Source organism: Rosa rugosa, chromosome 3 (assembly GCF_958449725.1).
Source record: "Rosa rugosa chromosome 3, drRosRugo1.1, whole genome shotgun sequence".
NCBI classification, from domain to species: Eukaryota; Viridiplantae; Streptophyta; class Magnoliopsida; order Rosales; family Rosaceae; genus Rosa; species Rosa rugosa.
This window is the reverse complement of record NC_084822.1, coordinates 42,181,975-42,196,922: the sequence shown is the minus strand read 5'-3', so window position 1 is coordinate 42,196,922 and position 14,948 is coordinate 42,181,975. Positions and strand designations below refer to the sequence as shown.

The window sequence follows — 14,948 nt, the reverse complement described above, 5'->3', positions numbered from 1 at the left end:
TCCTATTCACAATCCTATCAATCACTAATCTATAGTGAAAGACATATATGACTCTCCATCTATTTACATGATATTAGCCATAACTACTTACAACACTCCCCCTTGGATATTTCATGTCAATAGTGTTGCCTAGGCTGAGCACTTCTAAGTTGCCTCGTCAAAAACCTTGCCAAATAATAAAAACCTTGTAGGAGAAAAACAACCTTGGTCGAAGGAGAAAAAGAGCACAACGCGTGTGAATGTGGAGTAGTCGTATCACAACAGAGATAGGAGAAGTCTTCTTATCAGCATCATAAGTAGATAGTATGTCTACGAGAGGGATGCATTAGAGTTGCTACACCAAAACCTTGCCCGGTAAACCCAGTAGGAGAAACCCGTGGTCGAAGGGAAAAGATGAGCAAATGCATATATGTCAAATCAAAGCATCTTCAGGATGCAGTAAGTGGGGTGACCATGCCAAAGATGGTCAAGTGTGTATGCTTCGGGATACTCCCCCTTAAAATTACATGTTAGGTAATTCAGATAATTTACGTAGACCAATACCTTGTACATACTTCTGGAATGTAAACTTTGGTAGTGACTTGGTAAAGAGGTCTGCACGATTGTCTTTAGATCGAATCTGTTTGACTTCAATCTTCTGATGCTCCTGTTGTTGCTGATTGAAGAAGAACTTCGGTGCAATATGTTTGGTGTTGTCTCCTTTGATGAAACCCTTCTTCATTTGCTCGATACAAGCAGCATTATCCTTGTGGATAGTAGTTGGTTCATCAGTGGTGGAATACAGTCCACATGTGCTTCGAACATGCTTTGTGATGGCTCTCAACCATATACATTCACGTACTACTTCGTGAAGAGCTAGAATCTCAGCATGATTCGAAGAGGTAGCAACAAGAGTCTGTTTTGTAGACCTCCAAGAAATTGCAGTATTCCCAATGGTAAAGACATAACCAGTTTGGGAACGCGCCTTGTGCAGGTCTGATAGATAGCCTGCATCAGCATATCCAACAAGGCGAGCATCATTATGAGGATCAAGGGGGTTTGATCCATTTCTTGATGCATAGGGATAGAATAAGTCCATATCAGTGGTACCTCTAAGGTAGCGAAAAATGTCTTTTATGCCATTCCAGTGGCGGCGTGTTGGCGCATAGCTATATCTAGCTAACAAGTTCACAGAAAATGAAATGTCTGGTCTAGTACATTGAGCCAAGTATAATAATGCACCTATTGCACTTAGGTATGGGACTTCTGGTTCCAATATCTCTTCGTTATCATCTGCAGGACGAAACAGATCTTTCTTAGGATCTAGACTTCGAACAACCATGGGAGTGCTTGAGGGCTTCACTTTATCCTCATTAAAACGTCTTAACATCTTCTGGATGTAGTTTGATTGATGAAGTAGAATGTCATCAGCACGGTGCTCGAGCTCCAGGCCGAGGCAGTAATTCGTTCTCCCAAGATCTTTCATCTCGAATTCAGACTTCAGGTGCTTTGCGGTTTCTTTGATCTCTTTAGGAGTACCAATCAGATTCATGTCATCGACATAGACCGCCACAATTGCAAATCCAGAACTTGTTTTCTTAATAAACACGCATGGGCATATTTCATTGTTTACATATCCCATCCCGATCAAATATTCACTTAGACGGTTATACCACATCCATCCGGATTGTTTTAATCCATAAAGTGAACGCCTCAAATGAATGGAGAGCGTGTTTCGTGGTCTAGAACTATTTGCATCGGGTATCTTAAGTCATTCAGGAACTTTCATATATATCTCTGTATCAAGATCCCCATAGAGATAAGCTGTGACCACATCCATTAGCTGCATACTCAGTTTTTCGGAAACTATCAAACTGATAAGGTAGCGGAACGTTATGACGTCCATTACGAGAGAATATGTCTCCTCGTAATCAATCCCAGGGCATTGAGAAAATCCTTGCGCCACTAGACGAGCCTTGTATCTCACAATCTCGTTTTTCTCATTACGCTTCCTTACAAATACCCATTTAAATCCTACAGGTTTAACATGGGGAGGTGTGGGAACTACAGGCCCAAACACCTTTCTCTTTGTCAAGAAATCTAATTCAACCTGGATTGCTTCTTTCCATTTTGGCCAGTCGTCTCTACGTTGACATTCATCAACGAAGTGAGGTTCGATGTCATCGCTATTTATAATTTTGGTAGCTACTACGAATACAAATATATCATCGATGATAATCTCATTCCGATTCCATATCTCACTTAAGCATGCATAATTTACCGAGATTTCTCTATTCTCGGGAGCGGGTTCAGACGTTGGAGCGTCCCCCAACGTCGTCTCTTCTAGGACGGACCCATAATCCGGAATTGTCTCGTGAGATGGATCAGTTGAGATCGCGATGTCTAGTGGATTCGTTTGTGCCAGTTTTACCCTCTTCCTGGTATAAGAATCCTTCGAACCTAGTGGTCTACCTCGCTTCTGGGCAGGGACATGTGACTGGTTAGCCGCCATGGTCGTACCTCGTCCATCTGGGGCTACGTGTCCTACAGGGACATCTATCCTTGCAGGCACATTTGCAGCAGGTATATGTGATCTCGTCACTTTAGCTAGATCAGAGAAAGCGTCTGGCATATTTTGGGCTACACTCTGTAGATCTAGAATTCTCCGCACTTCATTATCACATTGTGCAGTTCGGGGATCAAGATGAGACATAGTGGGGACATTCCATGTCAATTCACGTCGTTCATCAGGAACGGTAACGTTCTTATCTCCCCCTAACGGCGGGAAGACTGTCTCATCAAAGTGACAATCCGCAAATCTAGCGGTAAAGAGATCGCCTGTCAAGGGCTCTAAAAAGCGTATAATGGATGGGGATTCATAACCGACATATATGCCCATCCTTCGTTGAGGACTCATTTTTGTACGTTGTGGTGGCGCAATTGGCACGAAAACTGCACACCCAAATACGCGTAAGTGCGAAACATCAGGTTCGTACCCAGTAACCAATTGTAACGCAGAATAAGGTTGGGTGGCAATGGGCCTCAGTCGGACCAACATAGCTGCATGTAAAATTGCATAGCCCCACGCAGATACTGGAAGCTTGGTGCGCATTACCAAGGTCCGTGCGATCATTTGTAATCTTTTAATGAACGCTTCTGCGAGACCATTCTAGGTATGAACATAGTGAACTGGATGCTCAACATTAATCCCAAGGAAAATGCAATAATCATCAAATGATTTTGATGTAAACTCTCCAGCATTATCAAGTCTTATAGACTTTATTGGATAATCCGGGTGGTGAGCCCTCAATTTAATAATCTGGGCAAGAAGTTTAGCAAACGCAGCATTTCTTGTGGACAATAGTGTAACATGTGACCACCTTGTCGATGCATCAACCAAAACCATGAAATATTTAAATGGTCCGCATGGTGGTTGGATAGGTCCACATATATCCCCTTATACCCTTTGTAGGAAAAGGTTGGAGTCTTTTTCAGTCTTTGCATATGATGGTCTTACGTTTAATTTTCCCAATGAGCAAGCTTGGCATAATGTGTTACTATATACAAGATCCTTATTGGTAAGGGGATGCCCATGGGATGAATTTAGGATACGGCGCATCATACTTTGACCTGGGTGTCCCAAGCGGTCATGCCAAAGCAAGTAGTTGCTCGAATTGGTTAGCTTCTGGCTAGTTATGTGATTTGCCTCAATTGATCTTATGGTAGTCATGTAGAGACCACTCGAAAGGCATTTTAGCTTCTCCAATGTACGCTTCCGGCCATACAAATTGGAGGTTATGCAAAGATATTCCACTCCTTTTTCCTCAGTGGTTTCAACGTGATAACCGTTGGCTCGATTATCCTTAAAACTCAATAACGTTCTTCTGGAACATGGAGAATATAAGGCCTCATTAATGGTAAATTCAGTACCATTGGACAACATAAAATGGGCTTTGCCATGGCCCTCTATCAGGTTGGATTGACCTGATATAGTTGTCACAGAGGTATGAGTAGTAGGCAATAAGTTTGCGAAATATTTCCTATCTCGGAGTATGGTGTGCGTAGTAGCACTATCAGCCAGACAACAAACTTCCCCACAAGACATGCCTATTCATAAATTTAATTCAATGGATCACATGTATGAAAATAAATAACTTTATTGAATTAAACATCCAAGCATAACCAAATTATAAAACCAATATTCCAAAAATCACCAAAGATAATCCAAACAAAATATAAACCATTATTCATAACAATAATATAGATATGGCACAAGTGCCTATTATGTCCATGTTCTTTAGTTTTCAATCCTCGATGTACCCATTGGCTGCTTGGAAATCAGTAATCTCCAAGGTAGTATCCATAGGAACTGACCCTTCCACAAGGTTGGCCTCTCGAGTTCCGCATCTGGCGTGATACTCTCCTATTTCTTCATTTGTTGCACGGCAGGTGTGGGACCAATGGTCAGTGCCTCCACATCTATAACATAGATTATGTTGATTCTGAGGGTGACGGGTCGGGCCAACATTCTCTCTATTTTGAGCTTGTTGGACCTGGGCATTTCGGTTTCCAAGGCCCACGTCCTCCTCGACCCCTTGGGCGATTATCTTGGTGGTCACGGTTATATGGGCCATTTCTGGGCCCATTTCTCCTTCCATGTCTCGGACGTTCAGGCTTCCTTCCCCTTCCATGACCCCGGTTTCTCCTTGCGCGGTTATTTTCGCGATGGGCACTAGCATTTGCTTCAGGCAAAGGAACTGCTCTGGTACCGGTGGGCCTTGCTTGATCATTCCTCAAAAGTAGGTCGTTGTTCTTTTCAGCGAGCAACAGGACGGTGACCAATTCTGAGAATCTAGCAAAGTTTCTCTCCCTGTATTGTTGCTGCAGGACCTTACAGGAAGGAGGGAAGGTGGAGAAAGTCAATAGATCAGCTTCTGTGAGCTCTTCTCCACAGAATTTTAGAAGTGACTGAATCCGGCAGATTTCAGAGTTATACTTATTAACAGTCTTGAAATCCTGGAAACGTATGTTCTGCCAGTCGTGCCTTGCTTCCGGCAAGTAAATGGTCCTCTGATGGTTGAATCGCTCTTCTAGAGCGACCCAAAGGGACCGTGGGTCCTCTTCAGCTAAATATTCCACCTTGAGTGCTTCCTCCATATGTTTCCTGATGAAAATCATAGCCCTTGCCTTCATATCTTTATGGGCGATGTTGTCAGCATTAATCGTTGATCTCATCTTATTTGCAGTCAAATGGAGCTTGACATCCTGGGTCCACTTGAGGTAGTTCCTTCCAGAAACTTCCAAAGCAACAAATTCAAACTTGTTGAGATTTGACATTCTCTACAAGGATTCAAAAGGATAATTGTTAGTGCTATGGGTAATAATTTCCACAAGCAATCAATAAGAATTTCAGGTTCTATAACATGGTATGAAAAATAGGATTAAACATGTATGCTGAATTCATGAATGAAACTTCAAGTTCCTTATATGACATTATCAAAATTACAGATTCGATATACATGAAATGTTATTACTCAACCCTTTTGGTAACTCCAATTAAATACGACCAGGTAAGAGTATGAGGTTTGGGTGGAGCGAGGCTCTCTTAAGTACACAGCCTCATTGTATCTTGTCTAGACATCGCATCGAATTGGGTGCGCCTACTTGGAAAGATTCATAACCTTTCAATGTTATCGAAACTACGGGTTCGATACATGCGAACTTCTGGTTCAATATTTATGTATGAACTTCTGGTTCAATATTTATGTGTGAACTTCTGATTCATTAAGTACCTGCATTCTATACATATATATTCTAGTGCAAGGAATTTTTTAGGGGCCGTGACCACTTACCCAATTTTAGTCTAACAATTGCCTACTTGCTCCACTAAGAGTTTTTTAACCCCATTTACCCAATCTAATATTTGATGACAGTTTTGCCCTTAACTCAATTAATTAATTACATGTGCATCTGCTATTTCTCTCTCCCCCCGATCTGGTATTTCTCTCTCATCCCCCATTCTCCGTCCTTTCTCTCTCCCCCCGATCTGCTCTCTCTCTCTCTCATCCCCATTCTCCGATCTCTCTCTCTCTCTCTCCTTCTCTGTGGCAGCGTGCTGGGCGTGCGCAGGTGGGGTGGCGCTGGGATGGGCAGCCGTTGGACTGCGCAAGACGTGGATGTGCTATGTTGCGCAGGCGGGGGCAGGGCTGCCGGATTCTGCAGCGATCTATGTTGGGATCTGCGCTGTGGGCTGCGCGGGTTGGCCGGCGCGGGTGTGCTGGCCGCGTGGGTAGGAGGAGGCTGGGAGGCTCCGGTGAGGAGGCTGGATCGAAGGCCGGAATGCAGGCGGTTGGGATCGGTGCTGCAGATGACTCCGGTGAAGGGGAGGCGGTGCTGCAGTTCGCTGGGCGGTGCTGCAGTGAGGAGGCTGGATCGAAGGCCGGAATACAGGCGGTTGGGATCGGTGCTGCAGGTGGTTGGTGCTGCAGATGACTCTGGTGAAGGGGAGGCCGCTGGGAAGAAATTTTTTTAATTATATATATATATATATATATATATATATATATATATATATATAATTGAACATATAAATGGATCAATTGTGCTTGAAGTGTATTTATTTTGATTTTGGGAGTTTATGCAATTCACCGATGGGCAATAATATGATTATTGGATGACAATAATATGATTATTAGGGGAAATAATATGATTATTAGAAGGCAATAATATGAGTATTGGGGGGCAATAATATGAATTTATATAGATCAATTGTGCCTGTAGTGTATTCATTTTGGTTTTGGGAGTTTATGCAATTCATTGGAGGGAAATAATATGATTATTGGGAGGCAATAATATGAGTATTGGGGGGCAATAATATGATTACTGGGGGGCAATAATATGGTTACTTGGTATTATTAGGGGGCAATAAATTCAGACGCCGGAATCCGGTCAGCAGTCCGGTAGCCGGATTCCGATGACCGGTCGCCGGATTCCCCTCACCGGTTGTCGGAGTCCGGTCATCGGTCACCGGAGTCCGCGGCCGGCCACTGGTCACCGGAGCACATCAAGGTGGAGGATGACTTTTCTCTCTAAGTGAGAAAGAATGAGAGGGCAAAAAAGTCCCAAAAATAAATAAAAAGAATAAAAAAAGAATTAATTGGGTATTAGGGAAATAATCCCTTAGAGTGTTTTGGGTAAATGGGGTTAAAAAACTGTTGGTGGAGCAAGTGGGTAATTTTTAAGCTGAAATTGGGTAAATGATCATTTCCCCAATTTTTTAAGCCACTAAAATATTCATATAATTAATATGAGAAAATAGACAAGCAAGTAACACCACAAAATCATTATAGTAATAAACGCAATATACGTTAATAAAATGAAATAATAAAGAATAAATTATTAAATGATTATGGTAATGAGCATAAATTACTATGGTAATTGCTTTGGATAAAAATCAATCAAAATCAAATCACGGGTTGATCAATCACCAATTAATTGGCCTCAAATCTGCTTCTGGCAGAATTAATACTAAATAGTGTTAATGCATACTAATTTGCCATCGTGGTACAGCGGACAACCTGTTGGGTTGATACCTATTTTAGCTGGGTTCGAATCCCAGCAACTGCACAATCTGTTTTTTTTTTTCTTTCTTGTTGAATTGATGTTACTGACATTGATTTGGTACTACTGGGCCAAGTACTACAGATATATAGTTGCAGTCCATAAATTTTTCTCTTTTCTTTTCCAATCAAACAATCCCAAACACATGAACAAATATATACAAATACGTATACCAAGTAAATAAATCATGTAGGATTTGCTAGGGTTCATGCATTATGGTGATTTTTCATATTCAATCAATAGCTCAATAAGCATGAATATAAAATTAGATTTTGGAAAACATTACTTGATGAAGAGCGGATGAATCTTCAGTTTATATGTGCAGAACTGAGAAGGTTGTCTTCTCAGCCAATCTAAGAGCTTGAACGATGATCCGCCTCTTTTCTTGATTGAATGACTAACCACCTTTTCTCCACAACTCGCAATCTAAATTCTAGAGCTTTTCGTGCTGATAACGTGTTGTAAAACAGAAAAAATTTTGAGAGAGAGAGAGAGAGAGAGTTTGGACACAGAGAATCAGATTGTGTCTATTCATCTCACCATGAGGGGGTTTATATAGGAGTACATGCATGATGTATACAAATAGGCAACGTTTAATAGCAACGTCAATTACTCCTATTCACAATCCTATCAATCACTAATCTATAGTGAAAGACATATATGACTCTCCATCTATTTACATGATATTAGCCATAACTACTTACAACACATATTCTATTATAACATAATAATTCTCAATTTAAAAATATATATATAAAAAGGCAGAATATTAAAATGTTGAAACCAAAATTATTAGAATGAAGTACAGTATTTGAACCACATACCAAACGGGGCCTAATTGTCACGCCCCGAATTTTGAATAACAAATTCAAATCCGAAACATGAATTAATACAACTCACATAAATACAACCTGAATTTTTTTCTCAAAACAACCACACCTCACATCGCTCGATATTACATAAACCAAATCTCAAATTTGTTTATTACAGCACACTCTCACCAAATTATATTGTAAGGCTCAAATGAGCATAACTCACCTCACAATTACAATTGCTGTAAAACTAAAACAAATTCTCTAACCCGCACGATCACCGTCCTGATTCTCCTGACCTGTAGGATTACCCGCTACACAATTTGAATAGTGTACCGGGATTGCAACAACACAAACCCGGTAAGCTTTTGACAGCCCGTATGAGTAAACAAGGAATTGCACGATTTTAAAGTAACAATTCAATTTCAGTATCTCTTAGCATAATAATTGAAGTGCACAACGTCACTTCAAGCATCAATCAACACACGTCTCATCATGACTACTCAAAAACAAACAACTGTTTACTCAATATATACTCACAGGCTTATGATTAAATATATTAATCATCTCATACCGTATATTATACTCACGTCTCAACATGACTACGCAAAAACAAACAACTGTTTACTCAATATATACTCACAGGCTTATGATTTATTTATATAAATCATCCCATGCAGTATATTATACTTACAGGCTTATGATTAATTATATTAATCACCCCATTTAGTATATCATACTTACAGGCTTATGATTAAATATATTAATCACCCCATTCAGTATGATGGCAGACAGACTAGAGCTCTAACTGAATCGTAGAGTGTCACCTTGGCCAAGGTTCACCCTTACGAAAATATTTGCCTCAAATCACTCGACTCCTCATTTAACTCATCTCAACGACTCAACTATAGCACTTTACTCAATTACTCTTTTTCACACTCAACTCAACCTATAAGATAAATTATATCTTCTAGAGAGTAATGCTCGAATTGTAAATCAATCGCATCAATTCCACACTTCACCAAATACCACACATCCAATATATATTCCACGTAAATATATATATACGTAGTCACCCACACAAGAATGACCACTAATACCAACTATAGTTCACATGCATTAAAATCAGGAAATTCATTTTTATAGTTTAAATACATTTTACTTACCTATGGACCGTAGTCGATCAAGTCCATATAATTTAAAACAAATATTGATTTTCTTAAAACAGTTTTCACAAAATCACTATAGAATTCAATCACTGAATTTCGGTTCGTAAATGAACCATGTGCGATTTTACTCACCTCGATATTCCCGCTGCGTCTTCAATTCAACACAATACACACCGAAATCGCTCACCCAAGGGAGACCGTCAATCACCTAATCACACATGACCTTAACTTAGCCAATAACTCAAAAACACATTCAAACGACAATCCAACGGTCGGATCGAAATTAAATGATGATCCAACGGTCGGATCCTCACGGATCGCCCTTAGGATCACCCTCCAAAAATCATCACGAAGATCCAACGGTCTGATCTTCCTGAATCGTCCTTACTAACATCTTCACAAATTTATACGAAAATCCGACGGACGGATTCTCATGAATCGCCTCCCTAATCACTGTTTTGCATTTATACGAAGATCCAACGGTCGGATCTTCGCCCATGACCACACAAAGCCACTGGGACAGTCATAAGATCATCATATCAAAACTACAAGTCCATCTGACGGTCCTAACTTCACAGATCACAAATCTAACGATCGAAATCGATCGAAACTTAAAAATTCATAACTTAATCATACGATCTCCAAAAATTATGAATTATATATGCACACGATCGTATCGACACGTAGAACACAAAAATGGACAGAAGATGCCCTTGGAGTGGCCGGAGGTCGCCGGAAACCACCATCACAGTGGCGGCGCCGCCGCCCATCTAAAGTCAAAATTTGATAAAACTCACAACATGAAAGTCCTTCATCTCAACTCCAATTTCACTTTTCATAACTACGACAAAGTCAGATTATAAGCCAAAAGATTGAATTTTACCTTGAAAGTCGACGGATCCGATGAACCCTAGTTTCAAAACTCCAAAATTCGATCACCACGGATCAAATCGCTGCAAGCCTTCTTGGGGATAGCTTCTACTTCCTCTGGGCTAGAAAATCCCTCAAAGAACTCGAGCTATAGTGGCCGGAGCTGGGAGAACCAAGGTGGCGAAGGAAGACGATTTCCAGCTCGGGCTGTGCGGCTTCTCGGTCTTCTAGCGGCCACCACGATGGTTATCTCAAGTCGATGTCTTCTGGAAAGTTATAGAAAACTTCACGGTGAGAAAAATTGCTTTTGGAATCAGGTCGATCGGAGGCCTGTAGAGGAAGATATGGCCAGACAAAGTAGAGCCCAGAAAAAGTGGGGAAGAGCGATTTCGTCTCCGACGAGGCTCTCTTCTCGACCTTGTAGAGCCTCATACAGCTCGTATTTCACTTCGATTTCTTCTACAAACTCGTAAAGGGGGTCGAGACCAGAAAACCGCACTTTGTTTCACATCAATCGGTGGCCGGATGAGGAAGAACGAAGGTGACGAAGGGAGGGGGTCGCGGCTGGGCTCGGGAGAGAAATGGGGAGAAATTTCTGGAGTTCCAGAAATTCTGTCCTCATTTGCAATATTCGGATTTTTTTCTCATATTTATAGAAAATCCCAATTTTAAAATATTTGTAACTTATTCATACGAAGTCCGAATATTGCGTTCCATATGTCCACGAACTCGTATCGACGCGCTCTACAACTTTCATGAAGGAAGTTTTCCCAATTTCCCAATGTATAAAAAGTCACTTTTTGAGACCCCCTAAATAACGTTAGTTTTCAAAAATTAATCGTTCGAACTAATTCCACAACTTCTCCGAGCCTCGTACTCGCTCCCACTATCGTGAAATCATTTCTAAAAATCCACGGAATTTAATTTGGATTTTTCGGGGTATTACACTAATATATGGAGCAATACTAAAGCAGCTATGCTACTAGCTTTGGTCAAGTAGGCCTCGTCAACGGGTCGGGCCGCGCCTATCCCGTTCATAGAGGGTTTGGACCGGACCGGGCCGGGCCTTACTATATTTTAAAATAATAATAGGTCGGGCTTTATTGTAAATCGCAAGATCCAAATCCATCCATATAAAGCGGGTCTTGCGGACTTTTTCGGGCCGGGCCGGGCTTTATTTACAAAGAAATCTTTAAAGATATTATTAGAGATTACAATTAAAACAAGAAAAAAAAGAGTATGTAGAACCATCCTTTTTTCCCGTTTATTCTTCCTTGGAAGAATTGTGATCAAGCATGTTCTAGTTGTTAAAAGTCATTCATCGATCACTGACTCTCATTGATAGTGTGATATAATAATCACCCCGGCCATATTTGGAACTTGGATTAACATTGTTGATGGCAAATTCATTTCGGCGGTTATGCATCCTGCATTCTTATTTGTTTCAAGTGGCTTTAAATCAACTGCATGCATATTCATCTAGAATTGAAGATGATCGAATTGTAATATACAATAGTCAAATATATTCTTCCAGATCATATGAACATGCATGCTTTTTCATATGACAAACTCATAAGACTTGAATCAAATGCACCAGGGTGATCATAAGGACACGAATCGAAGGCATCACGGCTTCTTCTTTTAATCTCTCTTCCAAAGAGTATCATTATATATAAGATGATTGATATATCATGAAATTACTATTAAGCATTATGAATTTATGAACTGCTGCAGTGTTTCAAAAGAATTCATTGGACATGCCATTTCATATTTCCACTCCGAATTGATAGAAATGAATCAATATAACTTACACATTGTAGGCAACCAGATCTCTATGATGAGTCTCCAGGAGTTAAACTTTGTCAAATGGCTATTTGTTAACTAGCTACTACTACGTATGTAGTTGTGTCAAAAAAAGTGAAAATTCATTAGAAAGCATGCATAAGTTTACAACTACATACGTAGTAGTAGCTAGTTAATTATATATAACTACGTACATTAGACCTCTCATACTACAAGAGAGCCATACAAGGCACTTTTATTCCCTCGAACTCTACCCCTTAGCTAGCTTGATGCTAACACACTACATGCCGCATCACATTTTTACATATATATTCATTGCACCATGCATACTTTCATTTAAGCAACAGCCCACCAGCTCCTCTGTGACTGGAAAGACCTTGAGGAGCTCAAGGCAAGGGTCTCCTGCCTGTTGTATTTGAGGTTCCTTGCCTGCTCACGGTCCATCTGGTAGGCGTTGGCGAGGACCACGTCGGGGAGTGCCCGCAGGACGGAGGTCCTGCCAGCCATGGTGTTCATCATGGCATTGTCATCGGTCTTGAAGGCAATGTACTCGTATCCGTTGCTCATGGCCTTTTGCAACACGGCATGGTTCTGTGGCACGACGAAGAGCTGTCCCTGGCGGACCTGGTCGTCCAAGATGGTCTCGCCGTTGTCGTTCACCACCTGAACCCTGGCGCTACCTCTGATGACATAGACTATCTCATGGGCATTCAAGTTCCAGTGTGGGCTGTGGATAGCATTCTGCATGTGCCATACCAGATAAAAATCATGATTAATTACTCAACGGGTAACTAAAATTAACTAGCAAAATGCATGCATAGAATACTGACGTTGTACAAGAAACCTCTCTCAGCACTGAGGCGGAGGTGCCTGAGAATAGGCATGCTGAAGCCGTTGAGGGTGCTGATACGACCGGCTTGCGGGCTGAAGACGTCGGCCAATGAAGGCTTGCCGATGTTCTGCTTGATCTTCATGTGGCAGAATACCTCCTCAAAGCCATTCTGTCCCTGTTGTCCTTGCAGTTGTCTTTCCTCCCTCATTGACTCAGGGGGCTGGATGAAGTCGAGACGTCCCTGAACCCTAACAATCTGTGGCCTGTTGTCGTTCTGTCCCTGGAGCTGCTGAGCGGTCTGTTGGTCGATGTTGAGAGCATCGGCGAGGAGTCTGGTGTCGAATCCGGCGAAGATGTTGTTGTTGTTGTTTCCCTGTTGTTGGCGTCTGCTCCTTCCCTGTTGTTCTTGTTGTTGTCTCGATTGGCCTCGGCTTTGGCCTTGTTGGTTGAACTCATCTTGTGGGTTACCAGCAAGATAGAATCGCTGCATATACAGATCAAGCAGCAATTAAGTGAGTAAAGCATGCAATATATTTAAATGGTTTGTTAACATTAACACGTACATATATAGTATCAAAATGTTGGTAAGAAAATGTACCCTTGGGTTTTGGTCAAGCTGGTTGTGATTGTTGCTGATGTCTAGAAGACTGACAAAAATGAGAGATTGGTCACCGTCGTTGTAGGACCAGGTTGTGACTCCGGCGGGGATGGCGATAACGTCACCTTCCTTGACGCGTCGCACCCTCTGGTGTCGGTCTAGCTGTTCGAAGCTCTCTTGCTGTCCCTGTTGGCCTTCTCGTCCATATTGTCCTTGTCGGCGTCCCTGTTGCTGGCGGCCTTGTCGGCCTTGCGATGGTTGTTGTTGCGAGCCCTGTTGTTCCTCGTCAGATTGCTCGGACTCCTCAAATGTCTCTGGACAGCCGGGCATCACCATTCCTAGATGACCCCTACCTGAAGTAGATCATGTATAATAAACAGTAAGTTAAATCATTCACAAACACAACATGCAATTTTGTTATAAGTCGATGATAAACGGCGACGTTTAGATATTACCTTGGACAACGTAAACGATGCGAGGAGTGTTGGTGTAAGAAGGCAAGTGAAGGCCGTTGCGCTCGACAATGATTCTCTGAACGGCGACTCCGGCGCACTGGAAATCATCCTGGTTGTAGTCCCATGACTCGATCCGACCCGCCTCAGTCTCAATGCGGTTGTCGGGCTCGCGGGCCTGGAGCTGGTTGATCTGGCACTCATTTTGCCCGCTCTGGCTGTACTGAGACTGTTGGCGATAGGCTAAGCAGCCATGAAAGAGAACAAGCAAGCAAAGAGAGAGAGCTAAAGACCTAGCCATTTTTGAGAGTCGAATACTAGCTAGCTAGCTACTTTGGTGAGGAAGAGAGTGGAAAGGGTTTGGGATTTATAGGGTAGGGAAGGAGGTGAGGGAGGGACACGTAGGGGAAGGGGTTGCACGTGTGTAAGGCATCTTCGACCATTTCGATGTTTTGCATGGTGTGAAGGTTTGAAGGGTTTACACCTCATTTCTGTGGTTTGGGGCAGGTGGCTTTGGGGAGGAAGAAGATACAAAGTGCATGAAATATGTGGCGAGAGGATGGAGTCTCCATTATTGTCCATGCATACTGAAACTAATTTTGAATTTTTACTGCCTTTAATCTGGTACAATATGGTTGGGCAAAATAGATGAGAAAAGCAAATAAACTAGGAACTTCATTGATATATATTACTGACCTGAACATCGGGATAAATAGCTAGCTAGTTATCTCTGGTCCCAAATATGCATGGCCTAAATTCTTCCATCCTACACTATCAATAGCATGCAATATTGTAATAGCATGAAACTACATA

General features: G+C 41.7%; 2 protein-coding genes and 1 long non-coding RNA gene across 3 annotated transcripts; all 3 read right to left on the bottom strand.

Moving 5' to 3' along the window:
- Nucleotides 1-4,512: 4,512 nt before the first annotated feature.
- On the bottom strand, nt 4,513-5,316 carry LOC133737749 (uncharacterized). The gene has a single exon (XM_062165249.1). It carries the CDS (start codon nt 5,314-5,316, stop codon nt 4,513-4,515), a length of 804 nt encoding a protein of 267 aa, XP_062021233.1.
- Nucleotides 5,317-8,432: 3,116 nt separating this feature from the next.
- Nucleotides 8,433-11,056, bottom strand: LOC133741171 (uncharacterized). The gene is made up of 3 exons (XR_009861664.1): nt 10,464-11,056; nt 9,713-9,788; nt 8,433-8,725 (listed from the first exon to the last, which is right to left on the bottom strand). It is a non-coding gene; the product is annotated as an uncharacterized LOC133741171 (long non-coding RNA).
- Nucleotides 11,057-12,589: 1,533 nt separating this feature from the next.
- On the bottom strand, nt 12,590-14,436 carry LOC133735959 (prunin 1 Pru du 6-like). The gene is made up of 5 exons (XM_062163399.1): nt 14,139-14,436; nt 13,920-14,036; nt 13,684-13,880; nt 13,084-13,569; nt 12,590-12,994 (listed from the first exon to the last, which is right to left on the bottom strand). Exons 1-5 carry the CDS (start codon nt 14,434-14,436, stop codon nt 12,590-12,592), a joined length of 1,503 nt encoding a protein of 500 aa, XP_062019383.1.
- Nucleotides 14,437-14,948: the final 512 nt, after the last annotated feature.